The sequence below is a fragment of the Mauremys reevesii genome, linkage group 2 (assembly GCF_016161935.1).
Source record: "Mauremys reevesii isolate NIE-2019 linkage group 2, ASM1616193v1, whole genome shotgun sequence".
NCBI lineage: Eukaryota > Metazoa > Chordata > Testudines > Geoemydidae > Mauremys > Mauremys reevesii.
In genome coordinates this window covers 42,358,254-42,372,823 of record NC_052624.1, presented here as the reverse complement: position 1 = coordinate 42,372,823, position 14,570 = coordinate 42,358,254, and the positions used below count along the sequence as shown (strand labels likewise).

The window sequence follows — 14,570 nt, the reverse complement described above, 5'->3', positions numbered from 1 at the left end:
CTTATGATAGAACATAAAAGTCTAAATGAAGTGCTTCAACCTTATCAAATTTAAATATATCAATAATTTTTGTCAAATTTCTACCATATTGATACGTTCACCTGAAATGTTTCAATTTTGTCAGATGAGAATTTTCCAAAAGAAATCTGTTGCATCAGAATTAAGTACCAGGTTTCATTTATAAGTTCTCTATTGTTCAATCACTTTCTTTAGTCTGGAATTCACTATGTTAATGTTTCATAACGCTTCACTTTTCTCAAAAGATAAGGAACTTATCTGCAGAAACGTCATTTGCACCATTCACCTTAGGCTTTCAACAACTAGCTGTAAGTGTTATTAGTGGACCTCTAACATAATATATGCAGGGATTAAAAAGCAAATAGTTACCAATTTTCAGTAGCTCCTTGTCCAACGGGGCACAGCAATTTGCCTGCACACTATCAATTGCAGAATTGCAAACTAAATAACAATATATCTTACAAAACATCTTACAATAAGGTTTTTAGTAAGTAGCAATATTTGAAAATATGCCAAAATATACAGAGATATTTGACAAAACAAGGAAAAACAAATACTATTTCAAATCCACCAGATACATACAAATATTATTTATTATTGGTATTATGGTAGCACCTGGGGACTTCAACCAAAATAGGCATCCCATTGTGCTAGGCACTTTACAAATACAGAATAAAAGACAGTCAGTACTTACTGGTTTAGCATTACATCTAGAATGAATGATGACCCAAATGCATCAACCTGGAAGCTGGCTCGGGCAACATGAGTGGACTGCAACGTTAAAAAGATTGGAATGTGTTAGCAGTCTGCTACGTCAAAATGCATCACATAGATTTGAGAACATAATATAGACAAAAAATGAAATAAAAGTATTAAGCATCAATATGCCATTAGCCCAGGAAAAATTCTTACTGTTTAGTGTACAAATATGTTGAATAATGTTTTTTTTCTATATTATCTGATTTTATTCAAGATGTAGAAGTAGCAGGATAATAAACCCAAATAAATAGAGGCAATATTCCCTTTCATAAATTTCTACCTTTACAAACTTAGCATCTCTGCAGGTAGGAGTTTTCGATGCATCATCCTGTATTGGGTGTTATTTCTCTCATGTTACATCACTGTTGATCCAAAGGAACTGCAGGACACAATATCTTTCTTTGGAACTCATATTCTCAACAGAAAGGTAAAAATACCACAAGCCAACCTTCCCTGACTAACCATCTAGATTGCAGCTGGATCTGGAGACAAATCTGTGGAGAATAGCTTGACAGCTGCTAATATGAAGCACGCTAACTTGGTTAGACTGCTTCATTGTGGTCTGGTCTAAACACCCTCAACTCTCACTGAAATTATATGGTGATGGAAGGTATTTAGCACCTTGCAAGATCAGCCCTTGATCTTCTTGATGCATGGAATTTTCTCACTTCAGCGCACATACATAGGAGTCATAGCAGTGTTATAAATTGCTAAACCATACGGTCAGCTACATTTATCATGTGGTTTCTGGCCGCCTCACTTACATTCTACCCACTAATCCATCTCAGCCAAAACAACTTCCAACATTCCAAATCCCTGAGCAGCTACAAAGAGCTGCCATTTAAAAAACCTAAACAAACAATGTGCTAGAGAAGTCTCATTCCTTCTCTCCTAGCCAAATGTATCCTTCCTTCATTACCACCAAAATTACACTAGTCCAATATTTAGTCCTACTCAATGACATGTATAAGATCTGATGTCTCACAATCTGCAGGGCTAGAAATGGGAGCCTTCCCCCCATCCCCATTAGAAAAGGAAGATTCCCAGTTTTCCAATGGGACACAGAGCACCTGGCACTAGTCCTAGGAAGTCCCAAGAAACTAAACTGCAAAACTGATTTTTGTTTAAATAAAAAGCCATTTTTAGATCACTTTGGAGGATTTTTAAATTAGTTGCAATTCTTCTTTCCCTCTGAACCCTGTACAACTGGACTTGTAGTAACTAAGGCAGAGGGATTTAAAGGCTTTATAGGCAGAAGGATTTAAAAAGTACTATTTTTTTCTTTAAAAAACCCTCATAATACATTTCTGTAAATAAATGCAATACAGGTTAGTGCAGAGGTTATCAAGGATTTACTGGCGGTCAGTTGGGATGGCCTGCACAACTCACTCCAAAGGTACGGAAGCAAAGGCCATTTTTTCATGCTTCTCAATACTGGGGTTGGTACAGTCCAGGGAGCAATTTACAGAAGCCTCAAGTTTATCCTAATTTATGGTCATCTGCCCATTGACCCAAAAATCTTTCAGCACTTGGAGATTGCACCCTTTCCCCTCAGGAACATCCCTATGCCTGAGGTAGTAGGGGGTGTTGTGGCCTAGGGACATATGCCAAATCTGTGCCACTCAGGTAACCCGCATATACAAGTGGAATCCTCACAGAGGCAGATAAGCCAGCTTTGGGGCTACTTTGCTGCCAGAGCAGAATTGGGCCCTATAGATTTTTACATTTCATAAATGGGGGTTGTGATATTAGGAAAGTTAGCCTGTAACACACGTCGCTCCCTTCTACAAAGTGCAGAGGCACATCACTTCCACAAAGGGGTCCACAAAAAGAAATGCCTGGGCAACTATATGGGGCACAGTAAGTGCTGTATTCACACTGGAAGGTCATGTGTTGAGAAAAGGCTGTTCCGTAAGCTTTCAGCATAAAGAGGGAAGGAAAATAGTGAAGTACAGTAGAACACAATTTGAAATCCAATCTGTCATGTTTGTACCGACAAGCTAGTGCAACCAGCTCCCAGGCTGGTAAGAGCTTTGAAAAGGAAAAAATAGGAAGTGTGGCCCAAAATATTACAGAGAAAATCCTCCTGGAGAGGCTTTCTGGTGGATGCTCCCTGTTTAGAGCTGTGAAGAGGAACAAGTCAATCTTCCTTGGCTTTAAGAAGAGGAAAGTTAGTCTAGTCTGTTCAAGGGCTCCCAGGGGTCCATCCTCTTTCGTAGGGAGAAGCTCTCCTCGCTGCTGTCAGTTGCTAATGATATCATCAGCAAAGTCAGAGCAGCACTGACTGTACTGAGAACAAAAACTCATGCTGGCTGCTGCCCTTAGAGGGGGATTGGTAGGGAAAAAATGGGAGCTCCTCCAATGATAGTTACTCCCAGAGAACTGGAGAAACATCCCCATCTGCAGCAGATGAGGAACCACAAGGAAAGCTCAGCTGGAGGAAGAGAAAAGGACCAGATCCCCTGAACTTCCCTCTTTGGAAAGTCAACGTTATTTTACAAAAAAGATTCCTGAAGGATTAAGGAGGGATGAAGGCCTTGCCTACTCCTTGACTTTGGAATGCAGGGAGACATTATGCCTGGTAGAGTTCACAGCACTACGACTCTCCTATCTTTCCTTGTCTACTTCTCTTGAAGCATTGAACTGCTCCTAAGTTCCCTGTGCTACTTGCAGCCCACAATGAGCTACCAGGATCAAGTTCTCACAGGCATTACCTTATCTTTTCCATGCCTGGAAATATATAGTGGAGGCACATTCGCCATCAGTTTCCTTGGTGGAAAAGGAAAACATGACAAGTAAAGGGAATTACACCCTTTTGGTTTGCTGGCTTCTTTTTTAAAGTACGCTGCATGGGTATTTTGTTGAAGGTTCACTAATATGGGAAGTTCAATGTAAGAGAATTAACACAAGTGACAGGGGTTTCCCCCAAAATAGAGACCCTAAGTACAAATTTTTAAAACAGAATGATTTTTAAGTGCTTAGAAGATAAGTAGTATTGCTGAATCCAGTGGAAATTTGAGGTTGGACCTTCTCTTCAAAATGGTCCAGTTTTGGTAATGAAATTTATGTGCATATAAATCCCAGGAATTTAAACCCTGCTTTAGTTGTAAGAGCCAATGTAAAATTAACTATGGAGCTGCTAGGGTACCTCTTTATCGATATCTTTTTATATATACAATTCACATATTAATAGATTTTAAGGCCAAAAGACACAAGACCATTATGATCATTTAGTCTGACCTCCTCTATAACACAGACCATAGAATGTCATGAGGTGATTCCTCCATCAAGCCTCTTATTTCTCATAGAGCTACAGCAGATCTTTTAGAAAAAGACATAGAATATTGATGTTAAGACTTCAAGTGACAGAGAATTCATCCCATCCCTGGGTAAATTGTTCCAATGGTTAATTACCCTCACTGTTAAAAACATGTAGCTTATTTCTAGTCTGAAATTTGTCTAGTTATGAGATTCCAGGCATTGCATGCATATGTTTATACACACACACAGTTCTACACATACAAATTATACAGAAATGTATGTGTGTGTATACACACACACACACAATTTCATTTTATGACTTATTTATTGCGTTACAACCTTTAAAAAAAGAAAGTGTGAAGTGGTACAATTTTTATGATAATCCCTTTCATGTAAAATTAGTCAATATCAGGAGAGTGGGAGCTTTTCTGAAACTTTAAAATTATAGGGTTTTCAGGATATTTAGAATTATTCTGAAGCCTTCACTGAGTCTGCCTACAGCAAAATTGTTCAAAACCCCTTCAATTCTCTCTTTGTTATGCACTAGAGCTGAAGTGGTGACATCATTTTTAGGTGAATTTGATGTGCTCATATTCTCCATTTTCCTGTGCCATGCAGTGGGACTACTACTGATGCCTTGCAGTAGTCCCCAGTTTGCATTTTATGTTCAACCCAAGATTCCACCATTTACATCTGTGGTCCCCAAGAGTTCTAAGATTGAAACCCAAGGAGTTTAGAGAAGCCCAGATCTGGTACCATGTCCATCTCTTGCTTGCCATTGCAGCTACTTGCACCTCCTAGATTATCAAAATTATCTGTAGCAAATCAACAAGTTTGCCTTCCTTTTTCAGTTCTCAGGCAGCAGTGTATGCTCCTGATTTGGGTTCCAAATGCCCTCTTTTCTGGTTGGATTTTGCCACCTTTTTTTGGCACTTCCTCCATCAGAAAATGATGGTCCAAGAATCTCCTATTTATCTGCTAGAGGCCAAAAAATGTTCCTCATCTTTTTTTGTTTAGTTGTTTGGTTGTTCCATGGAGGCATGTTTGCTAACCTCTCACTTCAGCAAACCAGCCAGTCATTTTGTACCTGCTTATACTCCAGCAAGTGCTGCACCAAGATCTACACTGTTAGCTGTTCATTACTATATTATTAAATTCGAAGAGCATTCAAAGAGCACATTTCAAATTCTTAACCATGGGCAAACTTTCACAATTGTTAGGATCTTTGCAGGTGACATAACTGATTATTCCATATGTCATTACACAATGACATTGCCCGTGGCTAATTTCATAGTAATGGAAGTGCAACTATGAGAGGCATGAGAGTTTGTTGTTTGGGATTTTTTTTTTAACTATTAAGAATATTGTGCCATATTGATCTGGTCTGGAAAATTTCCTCCCCCAAACATGTATCTGAGATGTGCAATTACTGTGCTATTGGACACTAGAGCTGACCCTTGACCACTATTATTCCCAGATAAAAACTAAAATGTTAAAATGATGGTAAAGTAAGAGTATGTATCGGTAATTTAAAGTAAAACATTACACAGATGTTGCAATTATCCAAAATTCATAGTTAAGGCTAAACTTAAAAGAAACCCAAACATGTTGAGACATGGAAATGCAGAGTTTCAATAGCCATTTTGATTATATTTTTGATAACATTTTTGTTAACAGTACTGTGCAATATGAAACATTTCAAAAAGTAGCCTTTTTTGGCAACAGTTTGTTGTTGTTGTTTTTTTTAAAAAGGCCATTTTGGACCAAATTCCTGTTTGTAGAAGAAATGTTGATGAACTCTAAGAGACCCAACAGAAAAAAAAGAAATCTCATTCTGACTGACCGAGTGGACATAGCTTTAACCAGAGGCTGGTCTCTGTAAATTGGTCAAGCACAGGATTGAGGGAGGAATCCTACTTCCAACAGACTGGAAGTAAAGAGGGCTCCTTTACAAGAACCATCCCTTAGGAAACAGTTTGCTGTAATAAAACACAGAATATGCAACATCCCAAATTATCAATGAGGAGAAATGAACACCAAAAAATCCTCTGCCATCATCTGACAATCTGAAATAAAATCAATTCAGTACTAGATCTGGTCCGGAATTTGTCAAAAAAATGTCAATTCGTCTAAAGCTAAACTTTGCAGCAATGTATCGAGTTTGACAAAAATTTGTTTAGAAAAGTTTCTCAGGTTCAGGATGGATTTTTGAGTCAAAAAACAGAGAGAGAGAGAGAGAGCACCCCAGAAGAACCAAGAGCCCAGTGGTTATGGCACTCAGCTGGGATGGAGGAGTCTCTGCTTTACCTGATTCAGACCAGGACTTAAATCTGAATCTTCCATATCCCACGTAAGCGTCCTAACCATTGGACTCTTGGCTATTCTGGAGTACTTCAGTCAGTCTTGGGCTTGGCTACACTTACAAGTTGCAGCGCTGGGAGTTACAGCGCTGGTCATGCAGCTGTGTAGGGCCAGCGCTGGAGTGTGGCCACACTGACAGCTACCAGCACTGCAGTGTGGCCACACTTGCAGCATTTCCAGCGCTGTATTGAGAGGTGCATTGTGGGCAGCTATCCCACAGAGCACCTCGTCCCATTTTGGCGCTGAGTATTGTGGGAAGGGGAAGGAAGTGTGTGGGTCATTCCGCTTCCTGTGCCAACGCCCCGTGGTGCATCGCTTCACATCCCAGCATTCACAGTCTTTCCGGCCACGTTTGGCGCCATTGTGAGTCTCTTTCTGTTTTTTACTCTCTGTCTGTGAATCGTGATTTCTGTGGGAAATGGAGCCTGAGCTGCTGAGGACTGTGCTGATGAGTGTCGCCAGCACAACACGTTTGGCAGTTGAGCTATTCCTTCAGCTCCAAAGTGACAGTGAGGAGTCCGACGATGATATCAAGTCGCCTGCCGCGTGTGACACTACAGTGCTTGTGGCATTCACGGAAATGCTCAGCACCGTTGAACGCCACTTTTGGGCTCGGGAAACAAGCACTGAGTGGTGGGATCACATCGTCATGGAAGTCTGGGATGATGAGCAGTGGCTGCAGAACTTTCGTATGAGAAAAGCCACTTTCATGGGACTGTGTACTGAGCTCGCCCCCACCCTGCGGCGCAAGGACACAAGATTGAGAGCTGCCCTGACGGTGGAAAAGCGGGTGGCTATTGCAATCTGGAAGCTGGCAACTCCAGACAGCTACCGGTTGGTCGGGAACCAGTTTGGAGTGGGAAAGTCGACCACTGGAATCGTGTTGATGCAAGTTTGCAGGGCAATTAATCGCATCCTGCTAAGAAGGACCGTGACTCTGGGGAACGTGCAGGACATTGTGGATGGCTTTGCACAAATGGGTTTCCCTAACTGTGGAGGGGCGATAGATGGGACGCATATTCCTATTCTGGCACCCCCCCACCTAGCATCAGAGTACGTTAATCGGAAGGGGTATTTCTCTATGGTTCTCCAGGCGCTTGTGGATCACCGTGGGCGTTTCATTGACATTTACACAGGCTGGCCTAGAAAGGTGCATGATGCATGCATCTTTCGGAACAGTGGCCTGTTCAGGAAGATGCAGGCAGGGACTTATTTCCCAGACAGGAAGATCACAGTAGGGGACGTCGAAATGCCCATTGTGATCCTTGGAGACCCCGCTTACCCGTTACTGCCTTGGCTCATGAAACCCTATACAGGGAAGCTTGACAGGAGCAAGGACCGGTTCAACTACAGGCTGAGCCGGTGCCGAATGACTGTGGAGTGTGCTTTTGGGCGTTTAAAAGCCCACTGGAGGTCCTTGTATGGGAAGCTAGACTTGGGGGAAAGCAGCATCCCCGCGGTTATATCCGCATGCTGTACCCTCTATAATATTTGTGAAGGGAAGGGTGAAACATTCAGTCAGGAATGGACCACCAAGGTTCAAGTCCTGGAGGCTGAATTTGCACAGCCAGAGAGCAGGGCTACTAGAGAGGCCCAGCACAGGGCTACAAGGATTAGGGATGCCTTGAGGGAAGAATTTGAGGCTGAAAGCCAACAGTAATGTTTGCTGCCTTGCATGGGAGTGAAGTGCAGTGGTTACACTGTTAGTAGGATTCTATTATTCCGTAACATGATTTGCAGTGACTGTTTCTTTACTGGGATAAGGTATCTTTCACTATCTGCAATAATAAAGACTGTTTTCAAAGCCAAGATTTATTTTATTGAAAAGAAAAAAACTTCATTGACAGACACACAACATTTCAGGAACCTAAAAGAGCAGGGGGGTGGGTTGGTGAACTGTACAGTCACAATTGTGCATATGTCCTGTCTGCAGTGCTGTGCAATGGCTGCTGCACTTCAGGGTGCATATACTGCATGGTGATGGGGGTTGAGTGCAGAGGGTAAGGGTCGTAGTTCTCAGGGCTGGTTGGTGAACGTACAGGTGTTGGAGGCAGCTGGTGGTGGTAAGAACCTGGATGCTGGGGAAAGGGGGTTGGAGCTGACATTGGGGCAGAAGAGAAAAAAGTTTGGGACGGGGGGGAGGGGGGGGGCTATGGGGCAGCACGGGACTGCTCTGCCTGCATGGCTACGAGAGCCTGGAGAGAGTCCGCTTGGCGCAACAGGATGTCTAGCAGCTGGTTTGTGCTTTTCCTCTTTGCCACAGCGTTTCTCCGCCAATGTCTCTGGCGGATCATGCTTTCCCTTTCTCTCCACTGCTGCAGCTGTTTACTCTCTCTAGCAGAGTGATCAATAACTGTTTTCAGCATGTCTTCCTTGGTCTTTCGGGGCTTTTTCCTCAGATTCTGCAGTCTCTGTGCAGTGGTAGATCTGGTCAGTCCAGCAGTCAAGGTCACTTTTGGAAGGCAAAAATGGCAACAGTTAACAGGGTAGCATTGTTTTCATTATCTCATCCAGACAGTAATTCCCACACACTGAAGGAGTTTTCAGTCCTCACCTTAGCATACTTTTCCCACACACATAACACAACAGAAGCCACGAAATGGTGAGTGAGGGGTACTGATTGCTTCAGGGCTGTGCAGGGGTTTCTGTGCGTTGGGGACAGCAAGCAGCTGCAGGGGGGATCTGCACTAAACAGTCTCCCAACATTTTCCACAGGAGTTACTCCTGGAAGATATCTCCCTGCTGCGGGTCACTAGGGAAGAGCGGGAAGGTCTTCTACAGCAATGCGGATTCCGCCCTGGCCCCTATGCAGCTTGCCTGTGTGCAGCAATGGTCCCCCCCACCCCTCGCGGCACAGTGGCGCGGACACGTTAGCCTGACTGGGACAAGGACCACAGCGGCTCTCCCTATAAACCTGCGCAGGCACATTGCCCACGCTCTGGCTGAAACTTTTGAGGAGATTACTGCAGCCGATTACCGCGACGTGATAGACCACATCAATGGGCTATTCCACATCTAGGCAGGCATGCATGCAGCCCTAACCCTGTCTCCTCTCCCAAAACTTTTCCACCCAGAAAATAAAAGCCGCTTACCGGTAACCCGCTGCTCTGCTTGTCCTTCAGCAACTGCTGGCTGCTGCGATTGGCTACCATCCTCCTGGCTTGAAAAGAGCTCCTGGCTGCATGCCTCCTGGGACTCTGGGGTGTCTTCCCCCATCCCAGTAGCTTCACTCGCGGTTTCCACCCCCCCACCTCCTCCTCCTCCTCCTGCTGCTCCTGTCCCCCACCCTGCTCAGAAGTGTCCATCGTGGTCCTCAGATTGGCAGTGGGGTCACCCCCAAGTATCGCGTCCATCTCCCTGTAAAAACAGCAGGTCGTGGGGGCAACGCCGGATTGGCGGTTCCCCTCGCGGGCTTTGTAATAGGCACTCCGCAGCTCCTTTACTTTAACCCTGCATTGCAGCGCGTCCCGATCATGGCCCCTATCCAGCATGGACCTTGATACCTGCTCAAAGATATCATAATTCCTACGGCTGGAGCGCAGCTGGGACTGCACAGCTTCCTCCCCCAAAACACTAATGAGGTCCAGCAACTCACCATTGCTCCATGCTGGGTCTCGTTTGCCGCGTGGAGGCATGGTCACCTGGAAAGATTAACTGATTGCACTCCACACCTGGCTGCAGCAAACAGGAAGGGGATTTTTTTAAAAATTCCCGGGGCATTTAAAGGGCGGGTCACCTGAGGCCAGAGCAGTAGAGTGCAAACTGATGAGCAGAATGGCTGAACAGGAATTCTGGGATAACGCCTTATTCCCTGGAGGCCAATTAAAGCGCTGGTGAGTGTCCACACCTGATGAGCAGCGCTGGATCACCAGCGCTGCATTCCTTATACCCCAACCCGACCAGGTTTTCAGCCAGCGCTGCAGCCAGGGAGTTGCAGCACTGGTTGTGCCCTGTAAGTGTGGACAGGGTGTAATTGCAGCGCTGGAAAGCCTCCACCAGCGCTGCAACTTGTAAGTGTAGCCAAGCCCTTAGTGTATGTGTCTGTCCATCTGTCTCTCTTTCTTCACTTCTCCCACCTCCATCAAAAAACTATGAAAGTTTCTGTTCCATCCTGATGCACAATGGGAAAATTTTCAAAATCAAATTTTCATGGGACAGGAAAAATATTTCTCACCCACCTCTATTCAGTATGTTTCCTAGGCTCAGAATAATACTGAATATTTCTGCAAGACGCATGAAGTAAAAAACTTGCTTCTACATTATTTTTAAACAAGACTACATAAGCACATAAGAACGGCCGTACCAGGTCAGACCAAAGGTCCATCTAGCCCAGTATCTGCCTACCGACAGTGACCAATGCCAGGTGCCCCAGAGGGAGTGAACCTAACAGGCAATGATCAAGTGATCTCTCTCCTGCCATCCATCTTCATCCTCTGACAAACAGATGCTAGGGACACCATTCCTTACCCATCCTCACTAATAGCCATTAACGGACTTAACCACCATCCAGTTCTCTTTTAAACACTGTTATAGTCCTAGCCTTCACAACCTCCTCAGGTAAGGAGTTCCACAAGTTGACTGTGTGCTGAGTGAAGAAGAACTTCCTTTTATTTGTTTTAAACCTGCTGCCTATTAATTTCATTTGGTGACCCCTAGTTCTTGTATTATGGGGATAAGGAAAAGTTATTTACTTATTCACTTTCTCAACATCACTCATGATTTTATATACCTCTATCATATCCCCCCTTAGTCTCCTCTTTTCCAAGCTGAAGAGTCCTAGCCTCTTTAATCTTTGCTCATATGGGACCCTCTCCAAACCCCTAATCATTTTAGTTGCCCTTTCCTCAACCTTTTCTAGTGCTAGAATATCTTTTTTGAGGTGAGGAGATCACATCTGTACACAGTATTCGAGATGTGGGCGTATCATAGATTTATATAAGGGCAATAATATATTCTCAGTCTTATTCTCTATCCCCTTTTTAATGATGCTTAACATCCTGTTTGCTTTTTTGACCGCCTCTGCACACTGCGTGGACATCTTCAGAGAACTATCCACGATGACTCCAAGATCTTTTTCCTGACTTGTTGTAGCTAAATTAGCCCCCATCATATTGTATGTATAGCTGGGGTTATTTTTTCCAATGTGCATTACTTTACATTTATCCTCATTAAATTTCATTTGCCATTTTGTTGCCCAATCACTTAGTTTTGTGAGATCTTTTTGAAGTTCTTCACAATCTGCTTTGGTCTTAACTATCTTGAGTAGTTTAGTATCATCTGCAAACTTTGCCACCTCACTGTTTACCCCTTTCTCCAGATCATTTATGAATAAATTGAATAGGATTGGTCCTAGGACTGACCTTTGGGGAACACCACTAGTTACCCCTCTCCATTCTGAGAATTTACCATTAATTCCTACCCTTTGTTCTCTGTCTTTTAACCAGTTCTCAATCCATGAAAGGACCTTCCCTTTTATCCCATGACAGCTTAATTTACGTAACAGCCTTTGGTGAGGGACCTTGTCAAAGGCTTTCTGGAAATCTAAGTACACTGTGTCCACTGGATCCCCATTGTCCACGTTTGTTGACCCCTTCAAAGAACTCTAACAGATTAGTAAGACATGATTTCCCTTTACAGAAACCATGTTGACTATTGCTCAACAGTTTATGTCTACTAAATCATATTTTGACAATCTGAACTGTTTAGAGAAGAGATAAAATGGCTACCAAAGAATTAACTTCAGATTCCCAGACACATGACAACAAAAGAACCAAAGGGAAGGAAATCAATGGATTCTTTTATGCCATCTAACTCAAGCAATAGTAACAAGAAAGGCACCTGCAAGGGCTCATCTCAACCACTGAAGCAAGATGATCAATTATGTCATTCAGTTCTCAAACCAAGCAACTTTTCCAGAAAACTGAAACATTTTTATCATAGATGTGACACATCAACATGTGACAACTGAATCATAAAAATGGAGTTCCACTGACACAAAGAAGAAGCACACTATACAGCGTATGAACAAGAGACAGAAGTAGAAAACACCATCATAATGAAAAAAGCATAGTGCTTCCAGCTCTAGAACAATCTAGAAGTTCCTGAACCATAATACTAACAGCTTGTGTGCAAGTAAATAAAAAAAAAGACAGTATGATTAATCTACCTCTAAACTAGGATGACTGCAGAACAATATATCCCAAAGAATGTTGTCAGATTTGCACAAGTGCATAACATGCAGTTCCTCTGTAGACAGTTCCTCTGTAGACAGTGCTGAGTGCCATACACAGCTAACATGGAGTAGTTAACAATTGACGTTATTAAAGATTGCAAAGTTAAAACATTCCTATGTGAAATATTACAGGAAGTTTTGACACAAGTGATATTAAACTGAAGGGTCTAAATCAGATTCAGGGTGATGTACAGTCAGTATAATAGAGAGCTAAAAAGGTACCTTTAGGCGTGTTTACATGAACTTTTAGTTCAGGGCAAGCTGAGCTGTAAATCTAACTAATGCTAACAAGCCATGCCCTGATTGTGAGTGTGGGCCCTGCTACTGCACACTCACAGGTGCTCTGGCTTTGATCTATGCTGCTTTGAAATGGGAGTAGATCACAATGCACTAGGGAACTGTTAATGTGCTGCGGCAGGGCCCACACTGACAAACGGTGCATGGCAGACTAGCACCATGTAGAGTTACATCCCAGCTTGCCCAGAACTAAGTGTTTGCATAGATAAGCCCTTACTGTACACAGCACTCTATGTATGGGCCAATGCCTCGTCCTAGTTACAGCATACAATCACAGAAATGTAGGGCTGAAAGGGATCTTGAAAGATCATCTACTCCAGCCCACTGAGGCAGGGCCAAGTACAATAATGAATCCAGAATAGATCCAGTGATTTCATTGCTGCAACTGAGACCAGAATTTAGTCCAGTGGTTCCCAAACTTCATTTTGCCACTTGTGCAGGGAAAGCCCATGGCGGGCCGGGCCGCTTTGTTTACCTGACGTGTCCACAGGTTCAGCCGATCGCGGCTCCCGCTGGCCGCGGTTCGCTGCTCCAGGCCAATGGGAGCTGCTGGAAGCGGCGGCCACTACGTCCCTCGACCCGTGCTGCTTCCAGCAGCTCCCATTGGCCTAGAGCAGCGAACTGCGACCACTGGGAGCCATGATTGGCCGAACCTGCGGACGCAGCAGGTAAACAATCCGGCCTGGCCCGCCAGGGGCTTTCCCTGCACAAGCGGTGGAACAAGTTTGGGAACCACTGATTTAGTCCAATGTATTCAATCCTGTCACCTCCTCTGAAACTTCACGCAGGTGTCAGTGACCAGTCTTCAGAGACATGCCTATATTAGTAATAGAAAAATCTCAGAACAAAAGAATCAGTCTTTTAAATGATGTACAACACAAAAAATATAAATAGAATGGGGAGCAACTGTGGTTCCCTAGGATACGTGGACGTGGTGGCCACTTTAAATATCTAATATTCACTAAAATATTTAGAATCATACAAAACTGAATCTGGTAAAATTATTGGATTCAGATATTATACCATCTGAAGGAACTGTCAAATCTCCATCTTGTCCCGACCATCCTTAGCAGGTACCTCTTGAAATACTTGTAGACAACAATTTACCACTTCCTTAGTCATTCTCTCTCTTTGTTCACAAGCTCTCTCTTTGGTCACACCTATAACTATATCTAGATACATATTGCAATTTCTTAAACAGACGCCATACAAAAATGCAGAAACAAGAGAATGTGTTAGTGCTGTGTAAAGATTTAGTTAGAATATGTATGGGATGCTTGTGACTCCTGAGTGGCAAACATGCCACAAACTTTGCTGAAAAACTAGAAATTAGAAAGGCTATTGTGGCAAAGTCCCGTCTCAGTCTCCCCAGCCTCTGCTGTTTTTAGCTCTGGTGAGACCGGCTAGGGTAATGCAGTCCCCCTTAGGACTCAGGGGAAGTCTGTTCCCTGTCTTCTCACCAGTCTTAATTAAAGTATTTTTTTACCCTGCCTTGTAGGAGAGCGTCCTGCCGCTCTGCCTGGGGAGGCTTGCTGCTTCAACTCTCCTGGTAGCCAGGCTCCTTCTCTCTCTGCTTTCCCCCCCCCCCTTCCTTCCTCCCAGGAAGGGGTTTAAAAAGGTCTCAGGCAGCTCCAAGTTGGAA

General features: G+C 43.6%; 1 protein-coding gene across 1 annotated transcript in view; it reads right to left on the bottom strand.

Annotated features, from left to right (window-relative positions):
* Nucleotides 1–14,570, bottom strand: part of ADAM22 (ADAM metallopeptidase domain 22) — a 210,753-nt gene that overhangs the window by 177,831 nt on the left and 18,352 nt on the right. Inside the window, exon 3 of the mRNA XM_039524310.1 lies at nt 713–789. Within this exon, the coding sequence (XP_039380244.1) occupies nt 713–789 (77 nt within the window). The remainder of the gene's footprint in view (nt 1–712; nt 790–14,570) is intronic.